The following is a 14663-nucleotide window of genomic DNA, read 5'->3' on the forward strand; positions in this document are numbered from 1 at the left end:
ACTGCTTTTTTAAATAATTCATAAATTATGAAGAATACAACCTTTTGAATTCATAACCAAGGTTACTGTGCCAATGAGTCATATACAACTTTATAGAGTAATACTGGTTCAACAGAAGAAAATATTTTACCAGAATTTCAGAAGTGCTTACTTGGTGCACTGTCTCAATTTCAGAAAATTCCTCAATCTTCTTTTCCAGTCTATCTATATCCATAAGGTTCTTAGTATTCTAATGTAGAAGAAAATAGCATTCTTATATTTAGCACCAGGAAAAATAGAAGAGCATCACAACCAAAGGCTTTTTTAGGAAATGGTATTTTCATCGTTAACATTTTTTGTAATACATTTTATACTAAGTGACAAAACTTTAGACTTTATCCCAAAACAGCATAATCCTTTTAACGTGACCATCCAAGAATACTCTCAATAGTCTCTTTCACCTTCCACTCTACCTCAGCTTCTCATGTCCATGCTTATACCTTCAAACTTGTCATTACCAGTAACTGTAACCCCTCCACTGTCTTAATTTCAAGCATCTCACTCTTCAACCACCACCTCTTATCTTTCCAGATTATTTCCTCTAACAAGCAGAACTAACAAACCTCCAACCCCCACTGGAGCCTGCATTCCATTGATCCTACCACCTTTTCATTATCCTTTCCCCTCTATGACGGTTAGGTTCATGTGTCAACTTGGCCAGGTGATGGTGTCCAGGTGTCTGGTCAAGCAAGCACTGGCCTAGCCATTACTGCAAGGACATTTGTGGCTGGTTAATAAACCAGAAGGCTGGTTTATTAACTCATCAGTCAAGTGACTGCATCTGTGGCTGATTACATCAAGAAGGGAATATCTTCCACAATGAGATAATTCAATGAGCTGGATTTAACCCAATCAGCTGAAGACTTTTAAGGGAGAAGAGAGAGAACTTTGACTTTCTTCTTCAGGCAGCCAGCATCTCCTGGGGGGCTCATTGAATACATTCATCGGAGTTGCCAGCTTACCACCTGCCATATGGAATTTGGACTCGTGCATCCTGCCCTACAGAATTTGGACTCATGCATCCTGACAGTTGCATGAGACACTTTTATAAAATCTCTTATCTACAGATATCTCCTGTTGGTTCTGTTTCCCTAGAGAACCCTAACTAATACAGCCTCCTCATGAACTCAGTCCCCTCTTTACTCAGCCTGCCTTCTTCCATGATCATTCATTATAATCATTCCCTTCCACATCACCTTGATTCCCTTGCCTTTCCCCTGCTTCTCAGTACTCGCTTAAATTCAGGCTGCCACCCACTCCATGACAGCACCCTTTCCGATAAGCATGATTAAAGGACGAACACAAACTGACAAGTCACACGTTAAATTCAATGTTTACTGGTGATCGTATCATATAGCCTTAGTCCATTCATACTGCCATTTGCCTAAATCTGGGGTTCACAGTTTTTTTTTGTTTTTTTTGTTTTTAATTTTTGTAAATAATTTTATTAGAACACAGCTGTGCCCATTTGTTTACATATCTATGGTGCCTTTCATGCTATAGTGGCAGAGTTGTGAAGTCATAACTAAGGCCTTTTGGCCATCAAAACCTAAAATATTTACTTTCCGGTCCTTTACAAAAAAGTTTGCTAACCTCTGGCCTAAATAACCATTTCATACCTTATCTCCCCCCACACTTCTATTACCTCCTCCAAGATCCTCACTTTCAACTGAAACCTTTGCTTTCTATTTCACTGAGACGACAGAATCAGAAGAGAACCTCTGTGTTACCTGAATAAATAATAAATACCTTTGGGTATGTTATAAGTACTTGCTGATCTGAACACCTCTGTCCACCTCCACTGTTACTGCTTCAGCCCAAGCTCCCACCTGCCTTACCTCGATTATTACAATGTACAAGGGCCCCTAATCGGTCTCGGTGCTTCTTCCCTTGCCTCATTACACTCAATTCTCAATCCAGCAGCCATAGTTATCTTATTAAAACAGAAATTAGTTCATGTCACTCCTCTATTCAAAACCCTGCATCAGTTCCCATCACATGCTGAGTGAAAACTGGAGTCCTTACTATATATCTGTAAGACCCCTAGGGACTGGCTCCCGCAGCTCTCTGGCTTCACCTCTTGAGACTTGTTTACTCTGCTACAACCACAATAGCTGCACGGCCTCACACAAAGCAGGCAGCTGAGCCTCAGGACTTGGAGCTTGCTGCTTCCTCTGCCTGGAACCCTCTTCTGCAGATATATCTCCTTTCCACCTTGTAATCGAGTGGTTAACTTCTCAGTGCTACTTTTCCTAACCAACCGAGTTTAAATTCCATCCCCACCCTATTCCTATTTTCTGCTTTTTCGTTTTCTTTTTAGCACTAAAAACCATCTAACATACTAGTTAGATGGGCTACTTTGCTTCTGCTTGTGTCCTGAACACTTAGAACAGTGCTTAGCACACAGAGGTCCCCTGATGAATACGTGTTAGATGAACGATTGAATAAAAATGAATCACTACCAAAACCATTGCAAAGTTACTCTCAGATTTTTACCTCCTCGAGGAATCTTAGCTTGCACTGACTTTATATGCATTTCTTAATTTAAATCAATAATTGCAATGTTATCTCACAATGAATGGTTTTAAATCTCTTTCCTGCTATCTCAATTCTAAATTGGTTTGGTACAATCCTTCCTTGCTAATCACTTATCTTAAATACATGGTGGGGGTGGGGGTGGGGGTGAGGGTGGGATCTCACATTAGGAGCTTAATTATAAAGCTCTAGCTCTCATGAAATCCTGGCCTTGAAGTTATAAGGTGCCTGAGAATCTAAGGTAGAGTTTCTTTTTTATCTCTTTAATTTTTCCTTCCCAATCCACTATGACTTTTTTTTTTAATATCTACTTTTTGGCTCACATTTTGAATAACCCTCCAGCCTGCTGAGTGCAGTTTAATAAATACCTCTGAAAGCCTTATTTAAAGCCAGAATAAAAACTTGGGCATAACACTTGATATTCAAAAGATCTATAAGTGAATTTTCCTTCCATAATAGTAACTTACTACTAGGTTTGTTATCTGTTCTCCCAATGCTCTAATTCTGTTGCTTAAAAAAACTTGCCTAAAATTACACCTTTTTGGAGAGTGTACTAAGACTTCCCATACATATGAAGTATATATATGAAGTACATGATGGTTTATTAAATGGCTTCACATGCATTATCTTTGTGAGTCTCCAAAATAACCATATAGAGCAGGTATAGATAAATGGCTTTCCCAGGTTTCTACTCTCAGTAAATTTAAGATTGGATTCAAAACTTCTGCCTCCAAGTTCAGTGTTATTTCCATGGACAATTATCGGATAACACCCAATCTTTTCTTTTTGACTTGGATATTTTTTAGATGGGTTCATTTCATCTTAAGTCTGAACTTCAACTGCATTTTTTCCATGGATAGTTGTAAAAGTAATAACGTACCTCTGTACAGACATGAAAATCCTGTCAACTCTTCTTCCCTCTAAATCTGACAAATCAGCCTGATCTTTGGCCCAAAGGACACTGACTATTCACATCATGTTGATTTAGCACATGATAACTCATGATTGTATGATTTCAACATCTTGTGCCAGCCGTCAACATACCTCTTCTTGGAGAGTCCGAATCTTAAGAATCAGAGCACGGTTTTCTTCCTCCTGATTCAATAAGAGAAAAGTAAGTAAACTATATCTGTGAAGTTCATAAAAATACCATGTATTTACCTTCAAGGCTGTCACCATTCTTTCTTTTTATTAACTTTAAATATGGCATTGACATATCATAAACCAGCCTGTTCTGAAAATATTCCCAACACAGGGTTAAGCCTTTGGCTTGCAGTTTCTTGAGGATCTGTAAGAAGTTACTCTTCTCTGTGACTCAACCTAACCATGGAAGTTTGAGAGGGAAAAATGAAAACCAAAAAAAAAAAAAGAACCTGGCATCTTTCCCTGGATTTTACCTCCATCCACTTATGACAGGTACTTGTGTAGTCAGCTATTTAAACAGCATTTTGTAATCAAAAAGACTTCTAACCTTCTATATGAAGCTGTGGATATGCCCTGATACAACATATCCAAAACATAAGAACAACAAAACTATTTTGTAATTAGTGCCCCCAATTTCAGGACCATCAGGAGAAAAATATTCCAGGATAGGTTATCTGCCAAACTGTTAACAGAAAATCTTATGAATAGAGTAGAGTAAGAAATTCATGGAATTTTAACTTTTTTTCTTTATTAATATGCATTTCCTTATTTTTATAAGGTGAACAGATACTGCCTTTATAATATAAAAATACTGAATATATTTCATGCTAGGACATAATGATTCAAGAATGGATGTACACACATACAAGACATACTTGGAATCAAAATACCTAAGTTCTGATTCTAGCATCACCACTTTTTACATAATTGACTCTGAGCAATCAAAATTTCTCTGGACTTTATCTATCCCTCTATTTAAAAAAAAAAAATTTAACAAATGAAGATACAGCAACTTCTTATTTTATCTCATGGGATTTCTACGATGACAAATGAGATGAAACATCAAAGAGTCTTTTACAATTGTAAAACCCTATAAAATTCAAAGGATTAGGATTGCACAGGTAGGACTCTGCACTTTTAACAATAGCAGCCACGGAGGACAAAGGATGACACTAAACGCTTTCCATCTTTTAGGTTATTTAACCTTCCCAGCCCTAGTTTGTAGTGTCATCTCCATTTTACAGGAAGACATTTTACATATGAGGACACTGAAGCGCCCAGACGTTAAGTGTGATTTGCCTAGTTACTCAAGTCTTGGAACCAGGGTTTGAATGCAGGCAGTCCAACGCCCTTTTCTCAACATTGCCTCCAGTCAGAAGCCCCTCGGTGGTACCCACATGTAGTCTTTCCTGTAATGTATTCATAGAGACTTGGAGATTCCTGAAGGACCTGACACTCAATGCGTCTAGTCCCCACTTTTACTACAAAGGCTAAACGAAGCTGTGGGTTGGAGAGATCACAAGTGACTGAAAGCAGGCTTAAAGCCTGGCTCCTGATGACTTAAAGGCAGATTCTAAAAGCAGTTCTTCATCTGATACCTAAAAAAAATTAGTCTGAATGATTTTCAATTGCCCCCCCCCCCACCACATAGTTAACAACGCTAGAAAATAGCTGGATTTATCAGGATTTCAAAGATTATTACTAAGGCTCCAGAAAATAGTTTAACATTCTCAGTAAAAATGGTTACTTCCCTGGAGTTTGAGTTAAAGCTTAGTCTAAATGACCTTTTGCTCTGAAATTACAAGCCTGCTCTTATTTAGTATAAGGAATGATTCATGGAATTTTTCAGTAACCTGTAAGCACTGAGAGCACTAAAGAATGAGAGATGGAAGTTTGACAGTGAAATTTAAAAAGAAGAATTCAATTGATTTTTAGCATCAGATATTTGTGAATTTTTCTGTTAACTTCAGGAAACATTCTATATCTTCACAAACCAATAGGAACATAACTAATTTGTAAAGAATTTTGATCTTAGTTGAAAAGGAAAATCCAATTCTTTAAAAAAAATACCGCTTGCCTTTATTTTTCTATGATGTTTCCAATTCATTCATCAGCCTAATGACTTCTGATTTTTGTCCCGTATTTTGGTCATGGTAACTATAGGCCAAATTCAAAGTACTCAGATGACTTACTAGTTGTTTGTTCTGGGCTATAACCATGGCCTTCTGCTCTTCTGAAGCATTCAAACTAATTTTCAGTTCCTCTAATTCTTCTTTTAACAGATTTGTCCTCATAATAGCCTGGTGGGCACTGTGGGGGTGGAGGAGGAGGCAAAGAATAAAACCTCAAATATAACTGTCAAAGATACTAAATAAAGACAAGAACTATTTTTGTACCAAAGTTGAAAACCACTAAAGGTTAAACCAGATGCCAGCAATAGCAAAAATGTACCATGATCTTTCAGAGTCCTTAGAAAAGAAAGGGATTTGGGAAGGAGTGTGGTGGTGGAATATATTCCTGAAGCTAAGGATTTGGAGAATCTCTTTGAAATTTTTTACATTATTGGCTGAATTACATGATTCATTCCTTCTTCTAATAGTATTTAATACTAGCTAATGCCATTCCACAACCATGTTCCAGGTGTTGTCCCCTGCTTCAGGCCTACAATGGTAGAAAAGAGACGTGGTTCCTGCCCTCAAAGAGCTTACATGCTAGTAAGCGAGAGAACAATCAAAACAAATAAATAATTTCAAATATTCTCTATATGACATGTTCTATACAGAAGCTTACTATAGCATTGTTTACAACAACAAAGCACTGGAAACATCCTAAATGCCTAACAACAGGGAACTGGTTCAATGAATTATGGTAATCCATATCATCATGGAATTTCCTACTGGTGTCTCCCACTAGATTATAAACTGTTTCCTGAGCAGAGACTCAAAGAAGGTAAAATTCTTTCCTGACAAAGGAATTTCACTGCTCATTCAACAAGTGTTTACCGAGCTCCAACTCTGAAGAAGACAAAAGTGAACCAAACCATGAGATCCCTGCATTCATGGAGTTTATACTCCAGTAGGGTAAACAGACAAATCCTAAATACAAGATAGTGTGATAGGAACAAAGGTTTGGAGTAACCCAAATACTGTGGGCATTTGTGGGAAAGGCAGATAACCCAGAGAAGATGTGAGCTCATTGAGGGGGCTGCAAACAGCTAGATAATCTTGGAACATAGAATGGAAACTTGGAAGTTGAGATGAGTGAGTGGGGCCCCGTCAGGAAGGGCTGTGTAATCCAGGTTTGGGAATTTGGATTTTATCCTGATGACAACAGGGATCCACTGAAGTGTGTAAAGGAGGGGCATGAGGCGGTCAGATGGGCATTCAGAGCATTCGGCCAGTGTGGCAGAAGTTTTGGGAAAGGCAGGGAGGCTCCTCAGGAGACTGCTGTGGAATCCAGATGAAAGGCAGCTATAGGAATGGAAAGAAGTAAATCTATTTGAGAGATATGAAAGAGGTAAAATTATGAAGACTTGTTATTTGGTTTAGAAATGAAGAATGAGGAAGAATAAGGAGACAAAGGTTTCTAGCTTGCAGGTAACTGGAAGGATGGCAGTTGATTCTGTGGTGGACATTTTCCTAAGACAGGGGTAACAAGGATGAACAAGACACGGTTTTTCCCATCACTGAGGTCACCGTTATTAAACAAGGCCAACTATTTTATGATGGCATGACTGCACTTTTTTAAAAAATGTGCTGTGTGAGCCCAAAGGAGACAGAGACTCTTCCAAAAAGGGAAGGGGTAAAGATAAGGATACAAAGGCTTAATTTCATGACATTCTGGCTGACCATCCAGGGTCTCCAGTCTTTCTCTCTAATTCTGAGTTACACAGTTCCTTTTCTAATACATTTCTTTACTGCTAAACGTAACTAGAGTCAGTTTCTATTGCTTGCAACCAAGAACTCTGACTGGTACATTCATCCAAGGCAGTTTTCTCAAGAAACTTTGAATTATTATATAAATAAACTAATTGTGGAATAGAGAGAATTGAGGCAAGCATATTTTTTATTTATTCCATAAGACTGGTTTGGAGGCTGGCTTAATCAGGTCAAAATTTTTGAGGGCAAGAGTTCATGGCTAGAGTGTTTTACTGTCTCTCCAATTAACCTAGAACTCTTCTGTTCAGAATTCTACCACCAACAACATCCATAAATACAGACTTTGTCCGCTGAGGAGGAGAACCTTGCTTTTTTTCCTGATGCTCAAGGATCTCTCCCCAACCCAGGTTCCCGGGGTTTGGCACTTTATCTGGGATGGCTCTTAGGTCCTTTATCCCTGTTTATCTTAAGCTAAGGCCACGAATTTTCCTGTCCTCTCCTCCCTCTAAGCCATAGTTACCTTGAGGGCACAGTACTTAGCATGGACTTTGCATAGAGTAAAAGTTCAACTTAGAGCCACACGAGGCCTATCGACTTATTAGTCTTAGATAGGCAATACTACCTTTGATAGCTTGGAGAACATCATTGGTATGAAAGAACTGAAATACATAGCTAGTGGGAACATAAAATGGTACAACCACTTTGGAAAACAGTTTGGCAGTTCCTCAAAAAGTTAAACATATCATTACCATATGAGCCAGCAATCCCACTCTTAGATATATACCTGAGAGAAGTGAAAAACATATGCCCCACACAAAAACTTGTACACAAATGTTTGTATCAGCATTATTCATATCCCCAAAGTGGAAACAATCCATATGTCTGTCAACTGATGAATGGATAAATAAATTGTGTTATATACATATACTGGAATATTATTCAGACATAAAAAGGAATGAAATACTGATACATGCTACTACATGGATGTATGTAAAAAATATTTATCCTAAGTGAAATAAGCCAGACACAAAAGGCCACATATTATATGATTCCATTTATATGGAATGTTCAAAAGAGGTAAATCCAGAGAGGATGGATTAGTGGTTGCCAGGGGATAGCAGGTGGGGAGAAGAAGGGGTCTAACTGCTAATAAGTATGGGTTTTTTTTGGGGGGGGGGGAGGGGGGAGTAGTGGAAATGTTCTGGAAATCGTGGTGATGGTCACACATCCTTGTGAATTCAGCAAAAACCACCGAATTGTACACTTTAAAATGGTGAATGTTATGTCATGTGAGTTTTATCTCAATTTGTATAAAAAGAAAGAAACGAAAAGGCCTGAAAGCTCCCAGCATGCAGTGCCACACTATGGGTCACCTTTTTATCTGAGAGCGCAATTCAGTACAGTCCTCCGACAACTGGCTGTTAGCGTCTTCCAAGGTTTCTAATGCCAATTTCAACTTGTTATTTTCCTCTTTCAATTTCTGCTTGTTGAAATTCAGGTCTGCTACAAAGGTAATCAAATCAGACATCTCTCTGCAAGTGAAATAATGAGTGAAAATAATATTCAACATCTCTAATCACTTCCAATCAAAGGAAGGCATATGGTTAAGCCCAAATAGGCTTAAATATTCTCTTGCAAAATTTTCTACTTTACTCTCATCCATCATCATAAACACTTGTTTATACAATAAATATTTATTCAAGTATTTAGTACAATGGTGGTAAAGATTTTTCAAAAATTGCCAGGTGTTCCACATTTGCCACTTGTGAAATCAACTTCCAAAGCTTTCGTTTATTCCTTCTTACTTTGCTCCCAATGCTTGCCTCTTTCTACAGGGAAGAGCTCCTATTTCTGCCTGGGTAATGGGAGACCTGGAAATAAACTGACAAATTATTCTTTCAATAAGTGATATTGGTAGTTTTTAACAGGCATTTAACTAGGAAACAATTCCTAAGTTCTTATACTTATAAATTGTAGCTCATGATTTAGGATTCTTTCCTGTGAGATTTTGTACAGCTAGCTAATGTTTGTGAGTGTCACTCTTGCCCCCAACATCAAATCATACACCCTTGAAAGACTGAACTGCATGGTTCATGGAGTCTCAGATCTCCCCTTCCTCTTTGTCATTTCATTCCAAGGCTTAGCACAAAGTTCAGCACAGGTTCCTTCTTTACTGTTTTGGATGGTGTGCTGGTTTGCATGTATTATGTCCCCCAAAATGCCATATTCTTTGAAGCAATCTTGTGGGGGCAGATGTATTTAGTCTTGATTAGGTTGGAACCTTTGGATTAGGTTGTTTCCATGGAGATGTGACCCACCCAACTGTGAGTGACACCTTTGGTTAGGGTGTGACCTCTGCTTGAATGTTTCCATGGAGGTGTGGCCCCATCCATTCAGCATGGGTCTTAATTGATTTACTGGAGTACTTTTAAAAGAGCCATACAGGTCCAGAGGCTTGCTGAAGCCAGGAGGGACACTGTGAAGAATGCACAGTACCTGATAGAGGAGCTGAAACGCAACCTAGGAGCTAGCAGATGCCAGCCACGTGCTTTCCCAGCTAACAGTGATTTTCCAGATGCCAATGCCTTTCTTCAGTGAAGGTACCCTATTGTTGATGACTTAACTTGGACACTTAATGGTCTTAGGACTGTAACTTTGTAACCAAATAAACCCCCTTTATAAAAGCCAATCCATTCCTGGCATTTTGCAAAAAGACAGCATTAGCAAAGGGGAACAGATTTATAAACCTGAAGTGGCAAAGATAAATAAGGAAGATGCAGAATCACCTCTCCTTAACATCTAACACACATATTTAGTGGAAAATAGCTTTTCTTACTCATGTCCAAAAAAAACATCTTTTAAACAAGTACTAAAAAATCTCTAGATGAGTTTAAAATCAATATTATAACCCTACTTCAAATGGAATTTGTACTCTACAGAAAACACATAAAGTCAATGAGGAGAAGGGTTTCAGATTACCAGTCTTAGAATAATTTGTGTTCTTATTGAAACCAGTTCTAACGCAGATGGTATAGAAGTTAAGAATTTAAGAATAAATTATGTTAGCTCTACTGCAAAAAAAAGGAGCTATATGTGAGTGTCTCCATCCTAAGTAAAATATGTAGATATATGAAATAAGAAAAATGAACAAGAAAAGTTGAGGCATTTCAGAAAGCATTACAAGTAATAACACTTACAAGGTTTCTTTAGACATGTCTCTGCCCAAAGCCTCGAAGCTCCCTGATGTAGAATCTGTTATATCTGTGGTCATCTTAACTGAAACACATACAAGAATGTTTTACAAAAAATTCATTTTCTCCAAACCACAAGATAGTGTCAGAAGAATCCTGGGGAAAAAAAACAAAACAAAACAAAACAAAAAAAAACACAAGAAAACATGTTCCACCTGATTTTATGCTGTCCCATTGCTCAAAAATGAAATCATCAATTCTGCTGCTTAATTCACTGTTCACTCCTTCCCTGCAACCAAAAAACAAAACCAGTAGGCTCAGATTCTTTGCCAGACCAAAGCTTGGCTCATTTTTCAGATGTGCCCTGTACTTTCCTATACAGGTATTTCTTCCTGAGTTTTAAAACCCTCTATTCATTGAGTTAACTATTTGGGGTCCAACAGCGTGCCAGGTACTTAGGGTGATAGAATAGTAAAATAAGATATTGGCCCCACCTTCCAGAAGCTTTTACTCTATTAAGGAAAAGAAAGCATGTACTAAAATAGTTAGGTGGTAATGTAAAGCAGCAAATGACCATGGGATAGGAACTTTTAGCAGATTAGGAAGTTACCATAGTTTGGGGTGGTAACTGGTGACGTGTAGCGTTGCCAAGATTGTGGCTCTTAAAGAATTGGGAAAGAAACGGCACAGTCAGGTAGTACTTTGGGATATGTTACTAGAGTTATCGTTTTCCCTTTCCTTGGAGAACTAAGTTGAACTTAGGCTAACTATACGTTCCTAAGCTTTAACCCCCAAAATGAACATATTAAAATTCTAACCATTTCTTTTTGAAGTGTATACTACAATTTTGAATTTTGTTACTTAATCTTTCTAAAAACTAAATCCTTAGATTATCTCTTTGGAGTAGCCACAACATTCTCTAAATCTGTAGTTAGATCTCATTTCTTTTCGGTGTGAGATGTATGTGGGAAGGTGACTGAGCAAGAAATTCACACAGCATCCTTACTATTCCCATTTATGCCCCATCACCATGTCTGAGTTTCTGCTCTTATATTTTATAGTTATACCTGCCATCTTTTTTCTTTTCCTTTATATTGGCTGTAAAAATAAGAGTTTTTTCATACCTTCACTCTGTTTTATGAACGAATCATTCATGTTTTTATTATACAATAAAACATATATTTCAGAAAAATTCATAAGAAAAGGGAAGAAGGTATCACAACCACCATGCAGAAAAAAAATCACAGTTAACATTTTGGAACATACTCTCCCCAACTTTTTCCTATGTATATTTTTATTTCTTAACAAAATTGGGATTATACTACATAAACAGATCGATAACCTATTTTTTGAAATAAACACATATAATGTTTCTCCTGCCAAATATTTATCTAATTATAAGTTTGAATGTCTATTGAGTATTCCAGTGCATAGTAGTACTATGGTTTATTTGTCCAATCCCTTATTTTTAAATATTTAGGTTGCTCCTATTTATCACTCCCATAAACAACCTACTACATATATATTACAGCATATGATTGGCCATTTTTCTGGAATCTATATTACTAGGTCAAAGGGACTGCATACTTTTAAGGGTTTGGATACACATTCCTAAACTGCTCTTTGAAAGACACTATGCCCATTTGCACTACTACCAATGTGTAAGTGGATTAATTTCTCCACCCTGGCAACATGGGATACAGTCTTCTTTTAAATTTTTTGTCATACAAATAGAGAAAAATGGTATGTCCTCTTTAATTGCATATCTTTGATTATTAAGGTTAAATGTTATTATATATTTCTCTTGCCTTCACGATTAACTGTTACATATCAAATAACATTCTATTTCCTTACATTGTAATCCTACCTGAAATCTAGCAAGATATGTCACCCACTGGGCTTGAGGTTTTCTTTAAGCAAATCCCTAGTATATATAAGTGGAAAGCTGAAGACCTGGTAACTGAGTAAGAGGCACAGTAATCAGGCTTCTTGTGAAAGGTACAGTTCTTTACCATCTACAAAGGGACACCCGAGACCATGGGGGACACTCTCCTTTCTGCCTTTCCCTTTTCTGTCCCACTCTCCTTTCCTTTTCTCTTTACCCTCCCTATATTCTAGGCCTCTAACTCACACTCACTGCCTACCCTCACAGATCTTCAAAGGTAGTTCACTCTGTCAAATAAAAGACAAATTTTAAGAATTTAGAAAAGACAGACCGTTTATATAATCAAAAGGAGACAATGTGCAAATTAAAGAATGCCCAATGCCTAGACAAAAAAGCTCCATTTTTTTCCTGAGAAAGAGGCAGCTTACACAGTAAATACTATGAGGTTACAGAGGAAAAATATGATCGGTTAAACAAAAAAGAAAACCTTATAAGGGTTGGAATGCTAACAGGCTACTGTTGAAAATTATTTGCTACCTTACCCCCAGCTCCCACCTTCCCTCCCCACCCCACCCCTACTTCCCAACAAAATCCTGGTTTGGGGGAAATTAAGGTTCAGGTTCAAAAAATGTTAGATCGTCCTAGTAGTTGCGCAAGATGAGAGCACTCCAGATAACTTGTCTCACAGATAACTTACGTTAGGCCTATGTGGATAAGTTCAACACACACAGACAAGTTAACTTTCATTTTAGTCATGTATGGACAAGTTGCCTCCAGGGCCTTGCCAATTTATTTAACAATTCTGTCATCTTGATCACTGCCTCCACCATAGAGTGGATTACCATGCATGACAGCCTTCAGATGCTCTTAGTCTCCTGTAGAATCTTGGCATTTGCATTATTCCTTTTTGGGTGATTCCATCAGGAGTACCCGGATTTCACATCCCATGGTTGTTGGAACATCCCTCTTCTGTCTGTGTGTGAATGGGGTTAAGTAACCAGGCAAGGAAAAGCATGAGGCAAGTCTATCCATGTAGTCTAAAGTGTGCTTATTAATTCTGAAGAATCAGCACTAATAGACATGGTCTTACCCAGTCCTCAACTGATGGTTGAAGGTGATTGAGAACCATTGTTCACTGTATGATTTTCTGTCTTGAGGGCTCAGAGCAGTTAAACACATCCTTAAAATATAATTATAAATATAATGGATGCATTGAATGTAAGAACTCCCTCGCACCTTCCCAGATTAATTATATTAACAACCCCAAATAACGAAAAGAAAAAGAAAAAGTTTGTAAATTCACCTCATTTAAAATATACTATTAATTCTTTGTACCATGTTATTATAATAGCTTCCTTATTATACCATAACTCTCTGATCATTAAAGCTCCCAATAATTATTATTATTATACATTGATTTCAGAAAAAAACTGGAAGGAAATCACTTATATCCAAATTGTCACTTACTTCAGTCTTGAGAACACACTGTTTCTGCATTTCCATAAACACACTGCCTTCTGTTTGCTTTTCCCTCCGTGGGAAGCTAGGGATGAATCACACAAAACCTTAATTTCTATGCTACCACAAACAAGGAAACAAATTATCCTTGAGAACAAGTGTTCCAGTTTGTTAATGCTACCGGAATGCAAAACACCAGAGATGGATTGGCTTTTATAAAAGGGGGTTTATTTGGTTACACAGTTACAGTCTTAAGGCCATAAAGTGTCCAAGGTAACACATCAACAATTGGGTACCTTCACTGGAGGATGGCCAATGGTGTCCGGAAAACCTCTGTTAGCTGGGAAGGCATGTGGCTGGCATCTGCTCCAAGTTCTGGTTTCAAAATGGCTTTCTCCCAGGACATTCCTCTCTAGGCTGCAGTTCCTCAAAAATATCACTCTTAGTTGCACTTGGGGCATTTGTCCTCTCTTCGCTTCTCCAGAGCAAGAGTCTGCTTTCATCGGCCATCTTCAAACTGTCTCTCATCTGCAGCTCCTCTCTCAGCTCCTGTGCATTCTTCAGTGTCCCTCTTGGCTGTAGCAAGTTCACTTCTTCTGTCTGAGCTTATGTAGTGCTCTAATAAACTAATCAAGGCCCATGCTGAATGGGCAGGGCCACATCTCCATGGAAATTATCCAATGAAAGATCTCACCCACAGTTGACTGATAACATCTCTATAGAAACATCCAATCAAAAGTCTCCAACCCAATC

The 14663-nt window shown here is 37.9% G+C and overlaps 1 protein-coding gene across 1 annotated transcript in view; it reads right to left on the bottom strand.

Annotated features, from left to right (window-relative positions):
* Positions 1-14663, bottom strand: part of LOC119543318 (inositol 1,4,5-triphosphate receptor associated 2) — a 121480-nt gene that overhangs the window by 32542 nt on the left and 74275 nt on the right. The window contains exons 4-9 of the mRNA XM_037848108.1: positions 10774-10856; positions 10574-10652; positions 8750-8908; positions 5691-5808; positions 3619-3669; positions 152-229 (exon numbers count right to left, since the gene is read on the bottom strand). Of these exons, the coding sequence (XP_037704036.1) occupies positions 152-229; positions 3619-3669; positions 5691-5808; positions 8750-8908; positions 10574-10652; positions 10774-10856 (568 nt within the window). The remainder of the gene's footprint in view (positions 1-151; positions 230-3618; positions 3670-5690; positions 5809-8749; positions 8909-10573; positions 10653-10773; positions 10857-14663) is intronic.

The sequence above is a fragment of the Choloepus didactylus genome, chromosome 8 (genome assembly GCF_015220235.1).
Source record: "Choloepus didactylus isolate mChoDid1 chromosome 8, mChoDid1.pri, whole genome shotgun sequence".
Taxonomy (NCBI): domain Eukaryota; kingdom Metazoa; phylum Chordata; class Mammalia; order Pilosa; family Megalonychidae; genus Choloepus; species Choloepus didactylus.